This window comes from Dermacentor albipictus, chromosome 1 (assembly GCF_038994185.2).
Source record: "Dermacentor albipictus isolate Rhodes 1998 colony chromosome 1, USDA_Dalb.pri_finalv2, whole genome shotgun sequence".
In the NCBI taxonomy this organism is placed as follows: domain Eukaryota; kingdom Metazoa; phylum Arthropoda; class Arachnida; order Ixodida; family Ixodidae; genus Dermacentor; species Dermacentor albipictus.
In genome coordinates this window covers 504,173,804-504,198,684 of record NC_091821.1, presented here as the reverse complement: position 1 = coordinate 504,198,684, position 24,881 = coordinate 504,173,804, and the positions used below count along the sequence as shown (strand labels likewise).

At 47.0% G+C, this 24,881-nt stretch overlaps 1 protein-coding gene across 2 annotated transcripts in view; it reads left to right on the top strand.

The window, feature by feature from the left end:
* LOC135911067 (phosphatidylcholine translocator ABCB4-like) overlaps positions 1-24,881 on the top strand; it is a 350,943-nt gene that overhangs the window by 292,689 nt on the left and 33,373 nt on the right. Inside the window, exons 25-26 of one of the 2 annotated variants that reach the window (XM_070532589.1) lie at positions 6,400-6,597; positions 20,171-20,405. In XM_070532589.1, the coding sequence (XP_070388690.1) occupies positions 6,400-6,597; positions 20,171-20,371 (399 nt within the window). In that variant the 3' untranslated portion in view covers positions 20,372-20,405. Of the gene's footprint in view, positions 1-6,399; positions 6,598-20,170; positions 20,406-24,881 lie in introns of those variants that run through there. The other variant, XM_065443154.1, reaches the window with a different exon arrangement.

Below are 24,881 nucleotides of genomic sequence, written 5' to 3'. Positions count from 1 at the left end.
TCGCAGCTGAGGATCGCGTCAAAGTACTCGCGTGTTCGAATTTCGCAACAGTCTTGCGGTCGCAGAGATTTCGGCGGCGCACTTACGGCTGACGGAGCAAAACAAATGAGAAACTGCAGTAACCAATCAAAATAATTATCACTGTATCTTACTTACTCACGGCTAGGATTAGCACGCCACTACAGTTTCTATGGGAGTGCGGGGCTATCCCGCCTATGTAAAATAAGGTACTTAGTGTCCTAATAAGACACCAAATTAAGGTTAGAGCGTTAGGAGTAGTGTCGTTTTCCTCGGCATACTTATTTTGTGTCGTCACTTTGCGACTGATTAACCGGAGAATGTGTTGACCACTACACATGTAAGTGTGACTAACAACGTTTTTTATTTGCTCTTCTGAGCCCAAGTCCTCACTTGTGATGGAGCATACAGCGTTCTCCTCAATTGACGTCATGTGGGGCCGTATAACGTGAAACTATTCCAATCTGCTGACGTCAAATTTGCGTAACCGCCGACGCAAGCTTCGGGCAGTCACCCGCACGGTTGTCTGAACAAAGCAATTAAATTCTCCCCTCGTTCATAGGAGCTCACTTTTGTTTGCTTGAAAAACGAATAACATTGCCTGCACTGAGTGGCTTGTCTTATCTAATTGGCTCATAAGACGCGAGGAGCATGCTTAAGTGGAGAGGGATTCGATGGGGCCGAGCCACTGCACTAAATATCGATAACCGGATGAACAGAATGGTGCCGGCGTCTGCGATTGGTTCACTTTCTCTTACTTAGCTTGCAGTGGCTCACCGACAATCGCAGCGGCATGCAACGGAAGCTTAATGGGAAGTTGAAACACTTTTCGAAAAAAATGAGTTCCCTGCGGCATCCTACAGTTCTGAGTCCACTGAACACGAATATCTCGTTTAAAAAGAGCCGAAACAAACGCAAGCGGCTGTCTTTTTCATGAAAACGCGCACCAGCGCCTCAGAGCATCGCGCGAACGCCGCTGTTGCCCGTGATTGGTCGGGACCGCTTTGACGTCATTCACGGGGATCGCCGGTCGGCGCCGCCGTTTCAGAGCGTAGCACGTTGTTCTGTTCTGGCTTCACAGCTGAGCTGTAAGCATTATGGAATGATCTCGCTGTCTCGGAGAGCTTGTATTTTCGCCGTACATGTTCGAACCGACAGCCGATACAGAAAACGATGGCAGCAACGGGGGCAACGACGATGTTGAGTGTGCCAACAGCGAGAGCGATGTGTCCACCTTCTCGCGCGTTGGAAATCTTAGCTGGTACATACGTCTTTTCATGTAGCTGCATGTTCCAATGACGGGAGAAAAAATGCGCTAAAGTGGCACTGGGAACTTGCTTCTGGAAGAATGCCGAATCCCTAACATATCATCATCAGCAGCAGCAGCAGCCTAGTTACGCCCACTGCAGGGCAAAGGCCTCTCCCATACTTCTCCAACTACCCCGGTCATGTACTAATTGTGGCCATGTTGTCCCTGCAAACGTCTTAATGTCATCCGCCCACCTAACTTTCTGCGGCCCCCTGCTACGCTTCCCTTCCCTTGGAATCCAGTCCGTAACCCTTAGTTACCATCGGTTATCTTCCCTCCTCATTACATGTCCGGCCCATGCCCATTTCTTTTTCTTGATTTCAACTAAAATGTCGTTTACCCGCGTTTGTTGCCTCACCCAATCTGCTCTTTTCTTGTCCCTTAACGTTACACCCATCATTCTTCTTTCCATAGCTCGTTGCGTCGTCCTCAATTTCAGCAGAACCCTTTTCGTAAGCCTCCAGGTTTCTGCCCCATATGTGAGTACTGGTAACACACAGCTGTTATACACTTTCCTTTTGAGGGATAGTGGCAACCTGTTGTTCATGATTTGAGAATGCCTGCCAAACGCGCCCCAGCCCATTCTTATTCTTCTGGTTATTTCAGTCTCATGATCCGGATCCGTGGTCACTACCTGCCCTAAGTAGATGTATTCCCTTACCACTTCCAGTGCTTCGCTACCTATCGTAAACTGCTGTTCTCTTCCGAGACTGTTAAACAATACTTTAGTTTTCTGCAGATTAATTTTCAGACCCACCCTTCTGCTTTGCCTCTCCAGGTCAGTGAGCATGCATTGCAATTGGTCTCCTGAGTTACTAAGCAAGGCAATATCATCAACGAATCGCAAGTTGCTAAGGTATTCTCCATAAACTTTTATCCCCAATTCTTCCCACTCCAGGCCTCTGAATACCTCCTGTAGACATGCTGTGAATAGCATTGGAGAGATCGTATCTCCCTGTCTGACGCCTTTCTTTATAGGGATTTTGTTGCTTTCTTTGTGGAGGACTACGGTGGCTGTGGAGCCGCTATAGATATCTTCCAGTATTTTTATATATGGTTCATCTACACCCTGATTCCGTAATGCCTCCATGACTGCTGAGGTTTCGACTGAATCAAACGCTTTCTCGTAATCAATGAAAGCTATATATAAGGGTTGGTTATATTCTGCACATTTCTCTATCACTTGATTGATAGTGTGAATATGGTCTATTGTTGAGTAGCCTTTACGGAATTCTGCCTGGTCCTTTGGTTGACAGAAGTCTAAGGTGTTCCTGATTCTATTTGCGATTACCTTAGTAAATACTTTGTAGGCAACGGACAGTAAGCTGATCGGTCTATAATTTTTCAAGTCTTTGGCGTCCCCTTTCTTATGGATTAGAATTATGTTAGCGTTCTTCCAAGATTCCGGTACGCTCGAGCTTATGAGGCATTGCGTATACAGGGTGGCCAGTTTCTCTAGAACAATCTGACCACCATCCTTCAACAAATCTGCTGCTATCTGATCCTCCCCAGCTGCCTTCCCCCTTTGCATAGCTCCTGAGGCTTTCTTTACTTCTTCTGGCGTTACCTGTGGGATTTCGAATTCCTCTAGGCTATTTTCTCTTCCACTATCGTCGTGGGTGCCACTGGTACTGTATAAATCTCTATAGAACTCCTCAGCCACTTGAACTATCTGATCCATATTAGTAACGATAATGCCGGCTTTGTCTCTTAACGCACACATCTGATTCTTGCCTATTCCTAGTTTCTTCTTCACTGTTTTTAGGCTTCCTCCGTTCCTGAGAGCCTGTTCAATTCTATCCATATTATAGTTCCTGATGTCCGCTGTCCTACGCTTGTTGATTAACTTGGAAAGTTCTGCCAGTTCTATTCTAGCTGTAGGGTTAGAGGCTTTCATACATTGGCGTTTCTTGATCAGATCTTTCGTCTCCTGCGATAGCCTACTGGTTTCCTGTCTAACGGCGTTACCACCGACTTCTATTGCGCACTCCTTAATGATGCCCATGAGATTGTCGTTCATTGCTTCAACACTAAGGTCCTCTTCCTGAGTTAAAGCCGAATACCTGTTCTGTAGCTTGATCCGGAATTCTTCTAGTTTCCCTCTTACCGCTAACTCATTGATTGGCTCCTTGTGTACCAGTTTCTTCCGTTCCCTCCTCAAGTCTAGGCTAATTCGAGTTCTTACCATCCTATGGTCACTGCAGCGTACCTTGCCGAGCACGTCTACATCTTGTATGATGCCAGGGTTCGCGCAGAGTATAAAGTCGATTTCATTTCTAGTCTCACCATTCGGGCTCCTCCACGTCCACTTTCGACTAACCCGCTTGCGGAAAAAGGTATTCATTATCCGCATATCATTCTGTTCTGCAAACTCTACTAATAATTCTCCTCTGCTATTCCTAGAGCCTATGCCATATTCCCCCACTGACTTGTCTCCAGCCTGCTTCTTGCCTACCCTGGCATTGAAGTCGCCCATCAGTATAGTGTATTTTGTTTCGACTTTACTCATCGCCGATTCCGCGTCTTCATAAAACCTTTCGACTTCCTGGTCATCATCACTGCATGTAGGGGTATAGACTTGTACCACCTTCAATTTGTACCTCTTATTATGTTTCACAACAAGACCTGCCACCCTCTCGTTAATGCTATAGAATTCCTGCACGTTACCAGCTATTTCCTTACTAATAAGGAATCCGACTCCTAGTTCTCGTCTCTCCGCTAAGCCCCGGTAACACAGTACATGCCCGCTTTTTAGCACTGTATATGCTTCTTTTGTCCTCCTAACCTCACTGAGCCCTATTATATCCCATTTACTACCCTCTAATTCCTCCAATAACACTGCTAGATTCGCCTCACTAGATAGCGTTCTAACGGTAAACGTTGCCCGGTTCACATTACAATGGCGGCCTGTCCGGAGCCAGGTATTCTTAGCACCTTCTGCAGCGTCACAGATCTGACCGCCGCCGTGGTCAGTTGCTTCGCGGCTGCTGGGGACTGAGGGCCGGGGTTTGATTGTTGTATTCATATTGGAGGTTGTGGCCAAGTACTGCACCAGGGTGGCCAATCCTGCTCTGGTGAGAGAGTGCGTTGCCGGTTCTGGTCACCGGGATGAGGCCGCACTCCAGGCCGCACTCCTAACATCTCATTAGATTGTAAACACGGGTGCAATTCCGCGATGTTATGCACCTTGCCGCAGCTTGTCCAAAGTTCCGTGGTTTTTTGCGTGTTGATACACGATCGCGAACATAAGTGTCGCGTTTGGCTACTTCAAACTCTTCAACATTATCTGCCTGTGTCACACTGGCTGCTTCAAACTCTTCGATTGGTGATGGTAGCGGAACAGGTTCATCAGGGGCTCGCGGTTCTCAAGGTGGTCTGCTAGAATCTGAAAGAGCGCAAGGCATGGATGTCATGAATTTCAGCATATCGTACATATCGGCAAACATGACAACAGTTGTATTACTTACAGTAATTGAAATACTTTTTCAGTAATTTATGTGATGGATTAATTGTCGAGTGATTTAGTCATGTGAATTATTTGGTGTCTGTAATTTCATGGCTAAAGTAATGTATTAATTGACGTAGTAGTTCTGCGGAAACCCGCAAGGTGGAGAGAAGTAATGAATAAAGGGAAAATCAGACATCCACCCTTTCGTAGCAATTGCTACAAAGGAAACCCATACGGGTTCCTCGAAAGAACAGCCTCATAGTTGAGGCAAAATCTGTCCCGGACCAGGACGAATTTTTCCTCAACTATGAGGCTTTTCTTTTGAGGAACCCGTATGGGTTTCCTTTGTAGAAATTGCTACGAATGGGTGGATGTCTGATTTTGCCTTTGCTCATAATTTATTAGTTGCGTTAAATATGCACCAGTAAGCTGTGTACGGTGCCATAACGTTGGTAGTGTCGTGAGGTGGTCGTGGAGGCACATGGGGGGTGGGGGAGGGCATGAAATGTTGAGAAAACCATTTCTGCCCCTTATATTGACAATACAAAGAAAAAATTTCAGAACCGTAAATTAATAGGTCTGTTCTTCTCAACCCCAGCAATTCATGGAAATTGAAAACCGTTTCAGCTTCCCTTTAAGAATGACGCTAAAGCTGATCCTCAGCATAGAAGAGTTGGCAGAACGAGGTCGTAAACGTGCCGAAAGTTCTCGAAAACTTTACACGGCCACACAAAAAGTTTAATTACATGCAAATAAACCCATGCTCTCCGGCATGGGCAAGTACCCAGTGTCGGAACGATCGGCGGCATCCATCTTTTGTCACTTTCGGAATGGGGCAGCCGGCGGCTATATTCAGAATTCAGTTTTGTTCGGCATATTAATGCATCTTTAACGCGTACGCGTCACTTTGAAGCGGTAAGTTTTTGTGGTTTATTGACGTCGCGTGAGAGGCAGGTGAAGTGGGTGCAGCCCGAAAACTTTTGACCAAAGGCGTCGAATCAGAAATAACTTTTTGTTTTGTTCGGTCAAATTATGCATAATCAGTGTGTACACGTCATATCAGAAGGGGAGCTACGCGGTTTTTGTGACGTCGCGTGACAGACAGGTGAAGTGCGGTTGGTCCAAAAAGTTTTTGACCAATCGCGGTGGGCTGATTGCAGAAGTGGAATACAAAAGTTTGGAATAGTTTTACGTTATAACGCCCCGTGAGGGTAGCGGTACAGTGAGGTTTGGAGGTTTATTCGCGCGTCTAAATTATAAAAAAAATTGTTCTAGCTAAAGTGAACTGTACATACGAAAAATTAGAGGTTCTAAGTTGCAGTCACTTGAAAAAGACCTAAGTCGTTTTCTCTTGCGTTAAGCCACACGGTCGATGGTTCAGTTATACACCGTCCGTGGCGGAAACATGTGACCGGGGGCGGAACGCTCGCCTCCCACGCGCTAAGGGACCTAAAGTGGCCAAAGTTGTTCCCAGGCTCTCCATACTGGCCCGCTCTTTTAATGCTAGTTTTACTTTAGAACTTCAAGATCCACGAAGTGATAACTCGCATACAAGCGTGCTGTAGACAGGGCATATTGCTTCGAGGACGAGCCCCGTTCCAGCAGGCGTGACTGGTTCTCGCAGGACACGGTGCGCGGCTTCCTGACGTTGAACGAGGTGAGCTTCTCGTACGCGGGCGAGCAAGATGTCAAGGTGCTGGACCGCGTCACCTTCTCGGTGGAGCCCGGCCAACGGGTCGCCATCGTCGGCACCGCGGGCTCGGGAAAAACCACGGCCATCTACCTCGTCGAGCGCTTCTACGACATCGTCGACGGCGAGATCGTGAGAGCCGCGAGTGTCGCTTACAAAATCGCGCCGAGATTTCTTTTTTTTTTTTCGCTCGAGACGTTTCTAGCAACACCCGCCGCTTGGCCGATATGGTGTTGCGCTGTTAAGCACGACGTCGCGAAATCGAATCCCGGCTGCGGCGGCCGCATTTCGATGGCGGCGAAATGCGAAAGAGCACGTTCAAGATCCGCCGGTGGTCGAAATTAATCCAGTGTCCCGCGCTACGGCGAGCCTCATAATCAAATCGAGGTTCTGGCACGTGAAACCCCCAGCATTCAATTCAGATTTCTAGCAAGGGCCAGGGGACACGCAATAAAATTGTGTAACAGCCATTACCGTATTATTTACGGGAAGGCGGTTAAGCCAAATTTTACGGCATGAAAATTCTGGTCGTTTTATTTTATTTTACTGATTATTTATTTGGCGTTTTCTTACCCCTGTCGGCCCTGAATTGACCATAAACGTAAGACCTCTTTTGTTAATGTGGGAGAGAGCTTCTTTTCATGCGTCAATTTAAAATGCGCAAGAAAGATATATTTGTCGCTCAAATCTATTTTTTGTGTGTCCTGTTCAAGAACGTTATATTAAACTTCTGGAGTGACAGTCCCAGCCGCTGCCTCCGAGAACGAGTGAAGCCAGCGGCGTACACTTTTCTCGTATAGAGGCAGGAGAACGCGGCTCCAGCACAGGCGGCCGCGGTGAAACATCACAAAGGGACCCCTTTAGAAAGTATATCGGACCGCACTTGCCTGTCGCTGCTGTCAATAAAGAAATATTCCTGCGTCGATTTATTGCCACAGGCCTTGATGAATGCTGTCGGTTGGACGCTTCGCCAATAGCACTTGCTCACTTGGTTAACTCACAAATGGTCTCTCCATACAAACTAAGTTTGTGTGGTGTGTGTGCGTAAAGAACATTCCTGTTTACCCACTAATTGACGTGAAAGGTACGACATATTCGCTGCTGTGCGAAGTCGCGTGTTGCATCACCACGAAATCAGAGTAAGGCTCTGCAGTGTTCGATTGTGTCACGCGCATTTCTGAAGTGATGTTATTGATGTTTGTCCAGTAACCTTGGGGCATCTTATGGACCATGACGCCGTTCTCGCCAACAGGGATAAATACATCAATCAGCACTCGCTCTTTCACTTTATTTTGCGGCTCCAGTTCGAAGTAACGATGAATAAAACGCTGCGGGCATTTGTTTTTTGCGTTATCTGTAATTTCTGTTAGTATCGTAATTTTTTTATTTGAAGATTTCTTTTTTTTTTCTGAGAGAACGAAAGTCCCCCTCGCGTTATATTCGTGATCGCGTTATTTACGTGCAGATACGGTAATTACTCTCTATTTTAGTACACAACATTACCAAGCTGGTTTACGCAAGGCGCCGCAGGCTATGTGTTTAGCATCCTGAACAACTTGAGAGGGTTTGCCAAATTGATGTCAAGAATTGATCGCATTCATCCATCCCGTCTAGAACTTACGGTAAGAGATACAACTGAAAAATCGGTCAGAAATGCTACAAAGCCGTAAGAACATCTGAAAAGATTTCTAATTGACACCCGAACGTTTATAATGCATAATGGTTCATTATAAAGATGCGTTAGTAACTCAGGCTGTACATTCATTAAATTTTACACATTGCAATCTTGAAAGCAGTGATCAGGCTTTTCCTTCGCAATTCGCTCATTTAGCATTCTCACTGATGTGTACCCAAAGCCTTAGGTAGCACTCCGCAATATTCTTGTAAAACGGCTCATGCTCTTGTGTTGAACTCAAGCCCCAGTTTTACAACAGACTTTCTCGCTGAGCTAGTGGTGTAAATAACTGAACAGGAAACCTACGAAAGATAAATACGCGTACGCAAAAGAAGGGGTCAAAACAGGCACTGAGCATCTTCACTTGTAAGTCCGGCACTCGTACCGTCCACATGTTCTCCTGCGTACGCGTTTGTCTCGCTGATTTCCCCTATCAAAACACAGTCGCTGTGCGGAACGTGCATGGTACGGGCCAAACAGACTCTGTCATCGTACAAGCACATTGCGCACGTACTCGATTCCAACCCGAGACCGCTGGAAGCCACTGGCGAAATCCCATCATCTCGTTCTAAGATGCAACCTGTACATGCGCTACATAAAAACCGCATGCAGTGCTGACGAGTATTTATAAGGCGTAAACGAATAATAATTAAAGGAAAAATCAGACATCCACCCGCTACAATTGCTACAAAGAAAGGAAACCCATACGGGCTCCTCGAAAGAAAAAGCTCGCCGTTGCAGAACTTTATTAATTACTTCTCTCCATGCTTCCGCAAAGCTATTACGTCAAACTCTTGCCTTTGCTTCAAGTTGTTGACAAATTCGACTTCGCCCTGCCATCTGCTAGCCGCCTGGTTATCTCAGACGGTATAATATTAAAATTCAAACATCGCTAGACGACGGGACCAGAAAGAGGAGGAGACAAACACCTCCTCCTCTTTCTCCTCTCCTCGTCTTTCTGGTCCTGTCGTCTAGCGCTGTTTGAATTTTATTGTTACCATGGAACACCAACTCGCCCAATCCGCTGCCCTTCTCAGACGGTAGAGCGGCTGCCCCGGAAAGGCTGTAGTCCCGGGTTCGAGTCCCGGACCAGGACGAATTTTTCTTCAATTGTGACGCTTTTCTTTCGAGAAACCCGTATGGGTTTCCTTTGTAGTAAATTGCTACGAATGGATGGATGTCTGATTTTCCCTTTATTAATTACGTCTATCCACTTTACGAGTTTCCGCAGAGCTATTACTTCAAATGAGCATTTGACATTCGCATATCTTCCGAGCACCTTCCCAACCCTTGCCGGTTGAAGCAAACGTACGCATGCCGTACGACAGTCCTGAGCAGACGACGGAAAGCTTATGTTACAAGTGAAACGTCGCATCCGGCATCACCTTCACGCGACTGGTGCAGGTATGACGTACTGAGGTACCTGTTGCACTGCCCTTGGAAAGATTCTCAAAATCAGTTAAGCAGTGTTGCAACAGCGCACAACCAATAAACACTACGAGCATACTGTGTGATCCGCAATGGCCGCTACGGCGGTTCGGCCTTGTTGCCTCTAGCAAGTTCGCGGCGATAGGCTTCACTTTTGAAGAGCAACATCCACTTAGGAAGCTAAAGTATAGAGCCTCCTTGCTCCTGTTTCTGCCAAGTAAATGGGCAACCGCCTAGTCGAGTTGCAGTTTCGCAGCTTTTTATGCTTTTCGTATCATTCTTCTTTTTCGTGCAAAGGAAATGCTTTACTAAACTTGAAATTAAAGTCGAAGCTTAATGTTATCTGTACTTCCGGAAGTGGTTTGTATTGTCTTCTTGCATCACCTCAAAGAGAAAAGTTTTGACTTCTCCATCTTTTATATCATTTAGTGCGTCAGCCCCAAGGTCAACAGACACGCGTTTATCTTCTCCTAAGGGACTTACTGTTCAATGCACGAAACGTCGCCTTCGACCACAGCATTATTGCTTGATGTATAAACATGCACAGAAATCATAGCTCTTATTCTGAGTGGGGCACAAAAATATCACCCAAACTGTTCAGCAGGAGTGTTGTACGGTGTACTTCTGGTAAGTACCTTCGGATCTGAACTGAACATCGTTTCGATGCTTGCTAGTTGTGGCGTGCAAAGTGACGTCTCTCTTTAATGAAGCAATGAAGCATTGACCCGACGTCGACTACAGTGCAACCGAAGTGGGAGGGACGGAGCAAACTTTGCTTTGAGGAACTACTGTCGCATTAAAATGCAGTGCTTACTTTACCGCCTAAATATTTCAGAAGTAACATAAATGTATCTGGCTCATAGAAAGAGTGACCCATGAGCCAGTAATACTTAAGACACATGAAATACAATTTCAGTCCAAAAGCCATCAAAATATAGCCATACCTGAAACAGATGACTTCTGGGAGTATAGTGCCACCTTGCTCGAGCAATGACCCCGAGTTCACCGTTTTCATCATGGTGTGTTGCCTGGGAATCAATGCAATGCTTCTGCATGGCAGCAAATTCTTCTATCTGGTAGGAACAGTTTAATTGCAAGAACTCCTTTATCTTCATGTGAGTCCCGACCTTCAGCTGCCCCTGAAATATATGCACCACGCAGATAAAACTGCAGTGAAGCCTAGCTATAGCGGGAGGTTCATATAAAAATAACAGGAAGAATCGAAACTAGACTAATCGTTCATCCACGTACTAACCACTCGAGTGGTTCAACAACGGAGGTCCTCCACTAGACTGAATTGATGTCTCAGCTTGATCAAGAATGTGGTGTGCTTTGGCAATGAAGGCAAGCAGAATCTCAGGTGGCTGTTTCTTAGCCTGCTGCCTCTTCTAAATGTTTGATTTCCCTTGTGCGAATAAATGACTGCGGTGTTTTCCTTCTCTAGGCATGCCCGTACGTGCAGACCGTCTTAGTTCTCCTGGTACTGGCATGGAAAGCAGTTTGTTTTACCTCGCTTCAATGAGTATAGGCCAGCATTCACAAGGCATCGCAATCTGGTTGTTACCGTGTTCACTTGGTCTGACGGCTCAGCTCACTCAAATCAAAATGAGTCCGACGAACCGGCGATCGTTCGAAGCACGCGATATGCCTGCGGAATGAGGTGGCGTCTATCGCTAAAGAGCAGAGACATGTGTGAAGTTTTCATTGCCAGTTGCATTTCAATGAAGTGAATCAATGAAGCATAGCGAGTGTAAAAGGCGGCTGTCGTTTTTCTTTCGAACGCTATGTTATATTCCACTTCACTGTAGAGTATGGAATAGCTCTTGTCTGTGTCGCCGCTGTGAACATTAGTTCGAAACATTTTACGGGAACCAAATTTATATATGTGACAATTTGCCTGTGACACCTGAGATGACAGAAGAGTGGAGAACGCAGCAATTACCCTCACTACGAAGCAGTCGATGTCTCTGATAATGATGTGAGCATTCTCACAGATGTGCAGGGCTTCAGGTAATTCACTTGGAAGGGCGTAAAACACTTACCCCGATTCTTGATATGACAAACAACGAATCTCACGTGCACGTCTTGCAGTTTGCCTATAAATGAACTGAACAATTCCCTAAATAAGGTAGTGCGGTGGTGCGCATACTGGCAAATGGTGATAAATTCCGACGAAATTGTCTGCTTGTCGGTCACAAACAAAAAATCCAGTCTGCAATTACCGTACGGTTTCAACGGCACTGTTCTGCAAAGCGTCACCGAGTACAAATACTGAAGCGTAATCATCTCATCCGACCTCAGCTGGAATGTGCACATACAGTACGTAGCTAAAAAAGCCCTGAACAAACTTTTCTACCTCAAACGCACCTTATCGCATTCCACCAGCCAGACAAAGCAGCTTGCTTACGCCAGCCTTATCAGACCGGCACTCGAATATGCCAACATAGTATGGTTTCCACATTCCCAAAACCACATTCATACGCTGGGACGCATACAAAGCTTCCCGATTTATCTATAATCGTTTTAAACGCACAGATTCACCAACCAAACTTCTTTCTCGTGCAGGCCTCGCGACCCTCGAAATTCGAGCTAAGGTTCAACGTTTAAAGTTCCTATACTTAGTATTACACAGTGCGCTGAAGTTGGATCCCGCCGCCTTTGTAAAAAATACAAACACACCAGACCGACTCGGCATAAGCACGCTTTCACGCCAGAAGAATTTATTTGTAACAACAACATTTTTTTCTTTTCATTCTTTCCGTGAGCTGTGCGAGAGTGGAACTGCTTAAACCCTGCTATTACTGCCCAGCCCACATTAGAAACATTTACAAATCATTTAGAAGAAACAGTCGCGATCACAACTTGCTTTTTTTTTCAAGCGCAACTGTGTGAAGGTCAATGAGTTACTCAATGAATTTAAGTGTCCATGTTTTTTTATGCTAACTCCTTGTTTGTTCAGTGTTATTTTGCTCATATTGTACTTTTTTCATGACCATGTGCCCACTCCTGTAATAATCCCCATCGGGATTGACAGTATTGGGAAATAAATAAATATAAAATTTAAAAAAAGTAAATGTTATCATTATCAACAGCAGCCTATTTTTATGTCCACTGCTGGACGAAGGCCTCTCCCACCGATCTCCAATTACCCCTGTCTTGCGCTAGCTGATCCCAACCTGCACCTGCAAATTTCGTGATTTCATCGCCCCATCTAATATTCTATCGTCCTCGACTACGCTTACCTTCCCTTAACTGGCACCCATTCTGTAACTCCAATGGCCCACCGGTTATCTAGCCTACGTACGCATTACATGACCTACACAGCAACGTTTTTTTCTCTTACTGCCAACTAGAATATCGGCTATCCCTGTTTGCTCTTTGATCCACACCGCTCTCTACCTATCTCTTGACGTTACGCCTAACTATTTTCGTTTCATCGCTCTTTGCGTGGTGCTTAACTTGTTCTCGAGCATATTTGTTTACCTTGTAGTCACTGCCCCATATGTCAGCGCCGGTAGAATGCAATGATAGTACGCTTTTATTTTCAACGACATTGGTAGCCTCCCAGTGAGGATTTGGCAAAGCCTACAGCATGCACTGCAACCCATTTTTACTCGTCCGTAAATTTCCTTGTCATGGTCAGAATCGTCTGTGATTAATCGACCTAGATAAAGGTCATCATCATCATCATGAGATAAACGTACTCAGGTGCAGACTCTAGCGGCTCGCTGGTGATCATGAATTCTTGTTTTCTTTCCAGGGTATTGAACGTTACCTTTGCCATCTGCATATTAATCTTCAACCCCTCTCATGTACATCTTCGGTTAAGGTTATTAATTTTTGTTGCATTTCATCTCCAGTGTTGCTGAACAGGACAATATCATCTGCAAACCAAAAGTTGCTGAGATATTCGCCGTCGATCCTCATTCCTAAGCCTTCCCAGTCTAATAGCTTGAATGCTTCATCTAATCATGCAGTGAGTAGCATTGGAGAGATCGTGTCTCTTTGCCTGGCCACTTTCTTGATAGGTAATTCTATGCTTTTCTTGCGGAAAACCAAATTAGCTGTGGAATCTTTGTAGATTTTTCCCGAGATATTCACGCTCGCATCCTGTACTCATTGGTTGCGCAATACCTTCGTGACTGCTGGTACTTCTACTGAATCAAATTTACTTTCATAATCTATAAAAAACCATCTAGAGAGGTTTATTATATGCCGCAGATTTCTCAATTATCTGATAGATGGCATGGATATGATTCATTGTAAAATATCACTTCCTGAAGCCAAACTGTTCTCTTAGTCGACTGAAAGTGTTGCCCTGATTCTGTAGGAAATTATATTGGTGAAAATGTTATTAAATACTGAAAACACGGTAATCGGCCTATAATTCTTTCATTCGTTAACGTCTCCCTTCTCATGGATTAGTATAGTTTTGTCATTTTTCTAGCTCTCTGGTGGACTTGAAGTCGTGAGGCATTAAGTATAAAGGGCCGCAAGCTTTTCAATCATAATAGTCCCTCCATCTTTGATTAAATTGACTGTTATTCCATCTTCTCCTGTCGCATTTGGTGGTGGTGGGAACGCGGCAGCGGCGCAGGGCACAGCGCGCTTGCGGTTGTCAGTCGCCTGTAATGGCTGGTTCCAAAAACACTGCTGTCGTATTGTCATCTATAAATGCTGGTAAATCTACCTTGCGTAGGCACCGACCATGGGGAGGGCTGGATGGCTCGCTGTAGGGCCCTGTAGGGCTCGCTGTAGGTTCGCTGGAGGGCCCTCGGAGATTAGCGATGGGGCCATGGGGCATCATTTCTTCTTATGTACGGTGTTGGACAAATCGACTGAAGGACCAGAACTACAGTTGCCTAAAAGCTGAAAGAACAACAGTCTTAAACTTCCACAGCTACATAGATTTGTCTCGCACCAATAAAGGAAAAAGATGACAACACCAAGAGTTTTAGATCCAGTTCACCATCAGGGATTCTGACTGGCAACGGCAGCTCTCCGAACTTCTACTGTTCCAAGGGTGCGATTTAGTAGGAATTCTATTCCTTTTTCCATGCCTTTTGCCGCCATCACTGCGCAGTCATTGGTCGAAAATGACCGGGCCGCGCCCATTTTGTCTGTCAATCACGCGACGTCAGGAACCCGCAAAAACTGTGATCGTCATCGTGACGTTGACGCACTCATTATGCGGAGCAAAAGGCATAGATTTTTGGCACGGCCAGAGGCAGGGTCGTTTCCGAAGGCATAAAAAAATGGCCGCCCCTCTGATAGCTATGGCCGGGGCTCTTTGCCGTCGCCGACGTGAACACGGAGAGCCAGATGACGCGTTTGACATGCCGGATGACCATTTTCGACGGCGTTTTCGCCTCTCGAAGGGAACGGTGCGGTTGTTGTGCGAGGAACTGGCGGGGGAACTAGAAGCTGAGCGAGCGACGGGACTGTCGGTGGAGCGGAAAGTGTTGTGTGCGCTGCGCTTCTTTGCCACTGGGAGCTTCCAAGCGTCCGTTGGGAGCGAGGAGACGATCCGTGTGTCGCAGTCGACGGTGAGCGAGTGCGTACTACGTGTGGCAGAGGCTGTCGTGAACGCAGGGGCCCGCCACAAGTGGGTCCGTTTTCCAAAGACAGCCGAGGAAAAGGCAGCCATGAAGAAGGGTTTCCTTCGGCGCAGCGTTATCCCCGCCGTCATCGGATGCGTAGACGGCAGCCTCATAGCCATTATCGCACCCAAGGGTGAGCGCAAGGCTGTGTTCATGTGCCGCAAGGAATACTACGCCCTCAACTGCATGTTCGTAAGTAAAACTCATGTTTTCTGCGATCCTTTTTGAAAGTTACGTTGCTCTTGCCAACGGGCACTTTCTCTGGTTTACGTTTTACCTCAGATCTGCGACGCGGACATGAAAATCTTGGCCTTGGACCCTATGCGACCGGGGTCGGACCACGACGCTTTCATCTGGCGGACGACATGGTTGCGCCGGCGGTTCCAAGCGGGGCGCATCGTGAATGCCGGTGAATACCTCCTCGGTGAGAAAAAAAAACATTTTTTTTTTTGGCGCAGTCACGCTTCAGCAGCGCAGAACGCCGGGTCCGCCCCAACCCAAACTTTTACCCAAACCACAAGAACATGAGTATTTCTGGAGTAAAAAAAGAAAATTAAGACATTGACTGCCACCATTGGCAATGTTCGAAGTCTTAAGCTACAAGCACATTATGTGTCTGCGAGGAGCTGACGAAGGCAACACGTATTAGTGCTTTCTGCACCGTGACTGCCAGAAGCAGAAGAAATGAACACACATTACTGCTACTACTGTCATTGATAGCACCAACAAGTGTTGATTTCTTGTTTGTGACAGGTACCGAGTAGTGCACTTGTAAATTGGTTAAGAGTTTGTGTCGGGTATGGACATGCTCAACTCATGCTTTGACTAGGGACTTGCAACCCTGAAGTCTACCTTTGTTGAATGATGCTGTAGCTTTCCTCAGTTGACAACTTGCCTCTCGTCAGCGGAGTACTCAATGTACTATTTCCATCTTTGTGCAGGTGACAGTGGCTACCCCTTGGAGCCGTGGCTCCTGACCCCAGTTCCTGGCCATCCTCCAGTGCACACAGCCGAGGGGCAGTACAACACAGCACATGCCGCCATGCGTTCCGTAGTGGAGAGGTGCATTGGGCTCTTAAAGAGCCGTTTCCGCTGTCTTCAGCGATATCGCACCCTCCTCTACGAGCCGCAACGTGCAGCCAACATTGTCGCGGCATGTGCTGTGTTGCACAACCTTCGCCTTTCTGAAGGCGACGAATCAGGCAATGACAGCGATGACGACAGTAGCAGCGGCAGTAGTAGTAGTGAGCTTGACAATAACGGCGACCGCATGCCACACAGTCTGCCCCGTAACACGGGCTCTAGAATGCACTACTTGAGAGGGCGGGCTGTTCGCGACAATGTCATTGGCATGTTTGGCACAACCCGTGCGCAGCACATGCGTTATTTGAGGAGCGTGCGGCGGCAGCTGCGACGTCAACAGCAGCGTCAGCATCGCTAGGTGCATGCACACAGTTTTAAGTAATTGCATTGTGCATTTCATGCTGTGAAATTGCAGATACATTTCCCGTGCTAAGTTGTAGTTGATGTCTGCGTAATGCAAAGCATTCATGATTTGTTGAGAAATGTAAAAGTTGTTAAAAAATGAAATTATGGGGTTTCACGTGCCAAAACCACTTTCTGATTATGAGGCACGCCGTAGTGGAGGGCTCCGGAAATTTCGACCACCTGGGGTTCTTTGACGTGCACCTAAATCTAAGTACACGGGTGTTTTCGCATTTCGCCCCCATCGAAATGCGGCCGCCGTGGCCGGGATTCGATCCCTCGTGCTCAGCAGCCTAACACCATAGCAACTGAGCAACCACGGTGGGTACATAAAAGTTGTGTAGTTAAGGGTTATGTAAAGCCTGCATTTATACTAAGTAAAACAGTATCGTTAGTGGTGACATAAGAGATTGAAAGCAAGCTAAAAATAAGTGCATAATCAAAGTGTCTGCCACAATTTGCTTGTTGCTGCTGTCGTCATCTAGATGCATGTAGCCTGATTCTTACTCGTATCCCCTTACGCATTGATGGACATAAGCGCCTGTCTCCTCACTTTCTACTAGCACAGAGAAGCTCACAGAAGCCAAGATGTGCAGTGCACGTCACACTTTCCACTCCATGGAACGTGCTGTTGCACGCGCAGCTTCTAGGTCCTCCACCATTTTGTCTCGCAACAACGGCAGAGTTCCTTTCGAGTAACGAAAATGCCGTCCAACTGGTAATCCGACATGTCAAACGCTGTGGCTCCCGCGAAGTGTGTGCACGCACGAGCAGTTGATAGATTTCGGCAAAGTGACCTCACTTGTATATAGCAGAACTCAGCAATGTTAAACAGTAATATTTGTACAGTGCAAGCTAGCACTAGAAATGCGGTTGCGATGTGTAAATAAAAGCGCTTGAGGAAAACTGCACCTTTCTGTATTCACAGTTGAGGAAAAGAACTAGGAAGCTTACCAGCAAGTATGCGGCCTGTGGGGTGGGCAACACAGCAACAAAGAAGGTCAAGCGGAAAGTCAGAGAGGCTGAATTAATCTCATGGGTGGCGGCAATGGAAAAGAAACCTGCCATGAGTAACTACTTAAGAGGAAAAAACGAAATCAGGAAAGAAACCATTTATGATAACTCAAAAGGAAGCTCATTACTTTTCGAAGCGAGATCGGGATGCCTTAGAACACGCACCTATAAAGCGAGATATCAGAAGGAAGAAGAAGCATGTGCTTGCTGCGGTAAAGTTAAGGAAACGACGGAGCATATTTTATTAGAATGTGAAAACGTCTACCCAGCGGTCGATTTAGGCACCACTGGCCTCCTTGAAGCCCTTGGGTTCAGCGGGAGCAGTGGTAAAGCAAACAGGTCCGCAATAGACATTAGTAAGAGGAGATTGGAGGATTGGTGGAAAAAAAGTAGGGAAACGACAAAAGACGGAAACGTACCAAAACACAGTTCGCAATAGGGGATCAGAAAAATTGGACGTGGTAGTTCATAGTGTTTTTTTTTCTTTTTTTTTTCATTGGTTAACCTAGGTAGGATATTAGGCAGCATAGTAGCAAGAGCTTGGCGGCGCAACCCACCACACCCCGTTCCAAAGGGGACGCTCATAACATCCATCCATCCATCCAGCAGTCTACAAAATGGCGTCTTCCATGCCGCACGTAAGCTCCGCTGAGCAGGTATGTTTATTTTTTAAATAACTAATAGAATCTTTTCGACAGGTAGTTGATATTGCTTAGGTTTAAAAAAAAGACGTTTCTGGTTTGTTTCGTATGCAACGTTTTGATTTTCAAGCATTAGAACGAGTGAAAAATTTTCTTTATATGCCACGTTGCACATGTGCAACAGCGGGCAGTAGTGTCCCACTGAACCCCTGTCGCATATGTGCAATAGACTCCATTCTCCTTATTAGCACGTGATGGTGTAATACTATTACACTAAGGACAAACTCTGTGCTTTTCGAGTGTACTAAAATTGTTTTTAATTTATTTTAATGGAATCTGCAGGATGAAATTTCGTCTTTTTTGTTCTATGGATTGCAGAGAATACGACGAAAGCATTTCCTGGGAAATGACAACTTGCTTCGCCACATTGATTGCAACCAGAGTGACATATCCGATGAGAGCAGTGATGAAGAAGCAGGAGCGGCAACTGTTGACCGAAGCACTGATGAAGAAAGTAGTTATACGGAGTCCGAGGATGAGGTCATGCCCTCCACAACAGGGTTGAAAGCGACATACGCAAAGAAGCGTTATACGTTGAAAAAAACATCGTTTCAGACGCCAGGAAGTTCTTTCCAAAATGACTTTCCTTTGCCTCCCTCCGAGCCTCTCACAGCAAAGCAGCTTTTTGACTTGTTCGTGTCAAGAACGATGCTGACGCGTGTCGGGGAAGAAACGAACAAATACTACTTGCAAAAAAATGGAGCGGCTCTGGGCATGACGCTTGAAGAACTCACTTCTGTCCTTGGAATGTTTTTCCGTATGGGCCTCGTGGATATGCACAATGTACGTGCATACTGGGAACAAAGAAGCAGGTATGAGCATGTTGCACAAGTTATGTCGCGGAACCGCTTCGAGAAGATAACAAGTCATTTGAACTTTGTCGACAATGATGCTGCGACAGAAAAGACAATGCAAGACAAATGCTGGAAAGTGCGCCCCTGGCTTTCAGAACTGCGCGAAAACATGCTGAAAATTCCACAGGAAACAAAGTCTTGTATTGATGAGATTTTGATCCCTTTCCGCGGAAGGTCGCCTATACGGCAGTACCTGCCAAACAAACCAAAATGCAAGTGGGGTCTGAAGCTTTAGGCCCGGGCAGGAGAGTCGGGGCTCTGCTATGACTTCGATGTGTACCCAGCATTTAGCAAGAGTTTCTATGGTGAACAAGGTGGATATGAGCTCGGTCTTGGTGCAGGAGTTGTCGTCTAGCTGTGTTCAAGTCTCCCTGACCGCGAAAACAACCTCATTATTGGTGATAACTTTTTTTCATGTCCTCATTTGGTGAGTGAGCTAACACGCAGAAAAATCTCTTACATTGGCACTGTGCGAGAGAACAGACTGCAATCATGCAAGCTGATGAATGAGAAAGAAATGAAAAAGAAAGGTCGTGGCACATTGGACTTCTGCGTTGCGTCGTGTGGTGAGCAAAACATGGTTGCCGTGAAGTGGTTTGACAACAGGCCAGTGACACTCATTTCCAATTGTGTTGGTGTTGAAGAAATAACAACCGTAAAAATATGGGACAAAACTCAGAAGACACACATTCTAGTTGAGTGCCCTGCTATTGTGCCAATGTACAACATGTCAATGGGTGGTGTTGACCTCCTAGACAAGATTTGCTACAGTTATCGCTTTCCAATGCGGGCAAAGCGATGGTGCATGTACATATTCTGGCACACCGTCAATGTGGCCGCAGTCAATGCATGGTTTCTGCATAAACGTCATGCACAACAGCAAGGCACTAGTACAATGCCTTTGCGTAGTTTTCTCTCTTAGCTTGCGACGACATTGGTACTTTTCAGAAAGCGTGCACCTGGACGACCATCTCAGCAAAATCTCCCGCTCGTCAAGAAGGTCCTCAGTGCAGTACCACGAGATACCCGAAAGGACGGAACACAGCATTGGCCACTTTGGAACGAGCGCAGAACCAGGTGCAAGGCATGCAAAGGAGGCTATACCTTTATTTCTTGCTGCAAGTGCCAGGTGTACCTGTGCCTAAATGAAGACCGTAATTGTTTTATCCACTTCCACCAGGCTTAGAATGCCTACAGGCAACCCAGCTTGGACCATTGTTTTGTTCTTGCAATAAAAAAAAACCTTGTAACCTCAGCTAAAGTTTATCTCTCCTTGTACATTGCGTTCCATTACTGCCCAGTGTTGCATATGTGCAACAAGCTGTAAGTTCTAATAAAAGCTGTTCATAACTATTTTTATTGCGTCTGTGCCTTTATTTTCGTTTTAAATGCAAGCATACAGCTTGTCTTCCTGTTTTCTTTGCGTTTTCTGGGACTGGGAATTAATGGGTTTTAAAGGGTGACTTCAGCAATTATTTATTTGCAAGCTAGCAATATTTGCTCTTCATATCATTATTACATCAGCAAATTTTAAGATAAGTTACAAATTCCTTGCCTATGCTACCTTTGCATCCTTTAATTATGTGGGGCCTGTGAGGGGGGAGGGGCTTGGCTGCCACCATGCCCCAGTGCAGCCAGCAGCAGCTGAAGCAGGCGCTCGTTCATCTCGTGCGACCGACGCGCCACTTCGAGGCGCTGCCGCTTCACTTCGAGGTGCTGCGACTGCACTTCCCGCATTCCCGCCACCTCCTCCCCGAGGTGCCGCTGGCTCTCCATGTGGGCCTCGTGGTGCTGCCGCAGGCTCTGCATGTGGGCCTCGTGGTGCTGTTAGCAAAGATGTGTAATTAGTTTAATTACAGAAGCTCAGTAACAAGGCCTTCGTGTGTTGCATTCATCCGCATTTGCAGGCTATTGTCTTGTCATTGTATATTCAAACACTGGAAATATCTTTCTGCCCCATCAAACTTGTGCCGTCGCATTCCATTAAGATCTGTTACATTGCTATACCTGCTTCCTTGAACTCAACGCCACTTTTTTTCTTTTTGCCACATGATTGCGTAGATATTTACACATGTCATATCACGCGAATGTGTACAAGATATCACCACAGGACTACACGTATACGTTATGCTTGTTCACTGATTAATATAATTTTAGAGAGGTCATATGCTCATCAATTTCATACGCAGAAAAATATACATCTGTGGCCTTACACATACCTGCCGGTTTTGCTCCAGCAGTTGTTGGCGGAAGCGGGTGTCCTCTTCAACTCCGGCTTCCTCCAACTGGCTCTGTTGAACGTATGCGGCAGTAGCCGTCATCAGAGCACCATCGAGTTCCTGCTGCCTGGGCTGCCTACGGGGTGCCCGTGGCTCTCGGGGGGTAGGCTGCGGCACCTGCGGGGTAGGCTGCGGCACCTGCGGGGTTGGCTGAGGCACCTGGGTGGTAGGCCGCGGCACCTGGGTGGTAGGCCGCAGCACCTGGGGTGTAGCCGGTGGCTCTTCATGCAAGGCAAAAGCAAAGACTGCTCATTCACTGTTATCCGACCTACACAAATTGATTGTCCTAACCAGTCACTTTGAAATGTCATTATAGCTGCCTAGCTACAATAATGATACACAAAACAGCTAGTTAGAGCAAAAGGTGCCACAGAATGTTGCTGGTAGCAGTAACCCATAAGAAGCACAAGGAATCTCTATTACAACATCATGTCATTTGTAGTCTTGCATTTCTCCTCCATGAATAAAAGCTGGATGTTGGACACAAAGGTAATAACAGCACAGTGACGTACTTTACTTCACAGCAAGATGATACAGCAACTGCAAACAACAATGCTACTACAAAAGCTAGGTCACTGCCTTATGTGTAAGGCCACTTGTCCCAGCAACAGCTGCAGGGCCCGACACCACGAAAGCAGTTGTCGCTGGTGGATGTCTGCGGGAACCGCTGGGCCTGCAGCTTCCTCTGAACTTGCGTCGTCCTGCAATCAGAGTAGTGTTCAGACATTGCGAGCAGTGTGTGCAATGCGCATCATGTACACAAGTTGCTGCTCAGAGTACATAAGCTATATTGTCACTTGCACAAAAAAGGGCTTAAAAATTTTGCATTATTGTGTTACAATGTAATGCTGAAAATTTGTGAGGTCACAGCAGGTCACACAAACAACACTTCTTTAAATCCAATGTACGCACCTCCCTATCGGGGAAGTACTCAGGGGGGTAAACAAGGACCCCTCCTGTCCTCATAAGGACGTCGAGGACGCGGCCGTCCACGCCACCCACTTTGCCACCTCCAGTAGCCCTGCAAACACGGCAACAACGACAACGTGAAACGACGTTACTGTCAGCATCATTAGAAGCTCACCTCTTCTCGCTCGCGGCCCTGGCCGCTTCTATTTCGCTTTATGGGCCATCTTGGCCCAATGGTTGCGCCAACGGCTCGTGGCCTTTACGGCTGGCCCCTGTGCGTTAAGCACCGCCGCCACCTCCTCCCACAGTTCATTTCTTCGAGCAGCAGCCATGCGTGGCGAGAACTCTGTAGAAGCTCTCGCCAGGTATGGGTGCTGCTCGATGAACTGCGCGAGAATAGCCGCCTGCTCTTTCGACACCCGCGGCCCTTTTGCGGCCATTTTCTCTTTGTCAACTTGGGAATTTCAGCCGGCCCGCAGCACAGTAAGAAATTTAGAGGCAAACATTCTAAGCTAAACGCCTGCATAAAGTGCTCACTACGAGTTATTTCTGCCTTTTTATACCACTAATGTAAAAAAAGGTGAAGTCACTACTCACATTTAATGTTGTAGCAGCTTCTTTCTCGGAGCGTATCAGTGCAGGAAAAATTACCGATGCAGCGATAACTTTGACGAAGCTACCGTTATGTCATGGCGGTGCCCTATGGAAAATGTCTTGACAGTTCTCGATCCACTATGCTGCAAAGTTTGACCTCGGCGGCTACGGCTAATTCTTCTTGGTCCATCCTAAAGAAGAAATTATCACACGTCAGACATGCAGCGAAAACCGCACGACAATGCAAGCACTACACGAGCAATAGTTACTCGCCTCAATCCTGATCCGACGGGGGCGGGGCCGCAATTACGGACACGCAAGGGGCTGTCTGCTGTTCAGACGGACACGCTAGGGTAGTTCTGAACTTAGTGTCACACATTACTTCCCCCCTCTTCTTTGGCTTCTGGATTGGATTGGCGCGGCTCGCTACGTGCTTGCGCGCGCTTTTCCGAGCGCAGATTGGTGTGCGCCTGGTTTCTGCACTAGGCTGTTATGCGATCGCTTTTTCGAGCGCAGATTGATGTGAGCCTGGTTTCTGCACTAGGCTTTTGCACGATCGCCTGCTTTTTGCACTGGGCTTTCGAAAGGCGAAGTGAGCGTCGCTTACTGCGGAAGTGCTGCACCGCGGGCGTACTGTGTATGGAAGCGCGCAGCAATGCCGGGAAACATTCATACAAAAGCAAAGGGTCAGAAAAGTGCGCATTATTTTCCATTACTTTGTCACACTGGGTAGCGCCGTGCGATCGCTTCTAATAAACGCAGAAACGAGTCCTTGCAGCGCATGTGCCCATTAATCGATGCCCACCATAGCCATACTGTTACGTAGGAAGACGCAGACGAAAAGCTATGTACAAATATATTTACAAGGAAAATACGCTGCGCTTGGCCAAGAGGCGACAGCCCGCGCAAGCTTCTAACCGTCGTCGTCGTCTTCACACTGCTGGCCTTTCGAGATCGCACATATTGTGCCGTAGCACTACCCCCGGCTGCAAAAGCGCCGTCCCGGAGCGACTAAAGATCGGACTCGGAAGCAGTGTAGTAGGCCTTGAGCCTACTGACGTGTACGACATCACTAGATGCCACAGGAGAGGACGATGTTGAGCCCACAGGAGCAATTTCGTAAGTCACAGGCGTCACCTGGCGCAGCACGCGGTAGGGCCCTGTGTATCGCGAAATAAGCTTCTCTGAAAGTCCGACGTGACGAGAGGGCGACCACAGGAGCACGAGCGCACCAGGTGAAAACTGTACGTCACGATGGCAGGCGTTGTAGTGACACTGCTGAGTGGTCTGTGAGGCCGTAAGTCGAGCACGGGCAAGCTGGCGTGCATGGTCGGCGAGGGCGATGGCGTCGCGCGCATACTCGCTTGTTGAGACCGCAGCAGGAGGAAGTGCCGTGTCTAGGGGCAAGGTAGGTTCGCGACCGTACAGTAGATAAAAGGGAGAAAATCCGGCGGTGTCGTGCCGGGAAGAATTGTACGCAAATGTTACGTAAGGAAGGGCAATGTCCCAGTCGTGGTGGTCCTTGGAAACGTACTTGGCCAGCATATCGGTAAGAGTACGGTTTAACCGCTCTGTCAGGCCATTGGTTTGAGGATGGTATGAAGTGGTCAGTTTGTGTTGAATGGAACAGGAACGCACAATGTCAGCGATAACTTTCGAGAGGAAGTTTCGACCACGGTCAGTAAGCAGCTGGCGCGGGGCGCCATGAAGCAAGATAATGTCACGCAAGAGAAAGTCCGCGACGTCAGTGGCGCAGCTGGTAGGGAGAGCCCGAGTAATAGCGTATCGGGTGGCGTAATCAGTCGCGACGGCTACCCATTTGTTCCCAGAGGATGACGTGGGAAAGGGACCGAGCAGGTCTAATCCAACACGAAAGA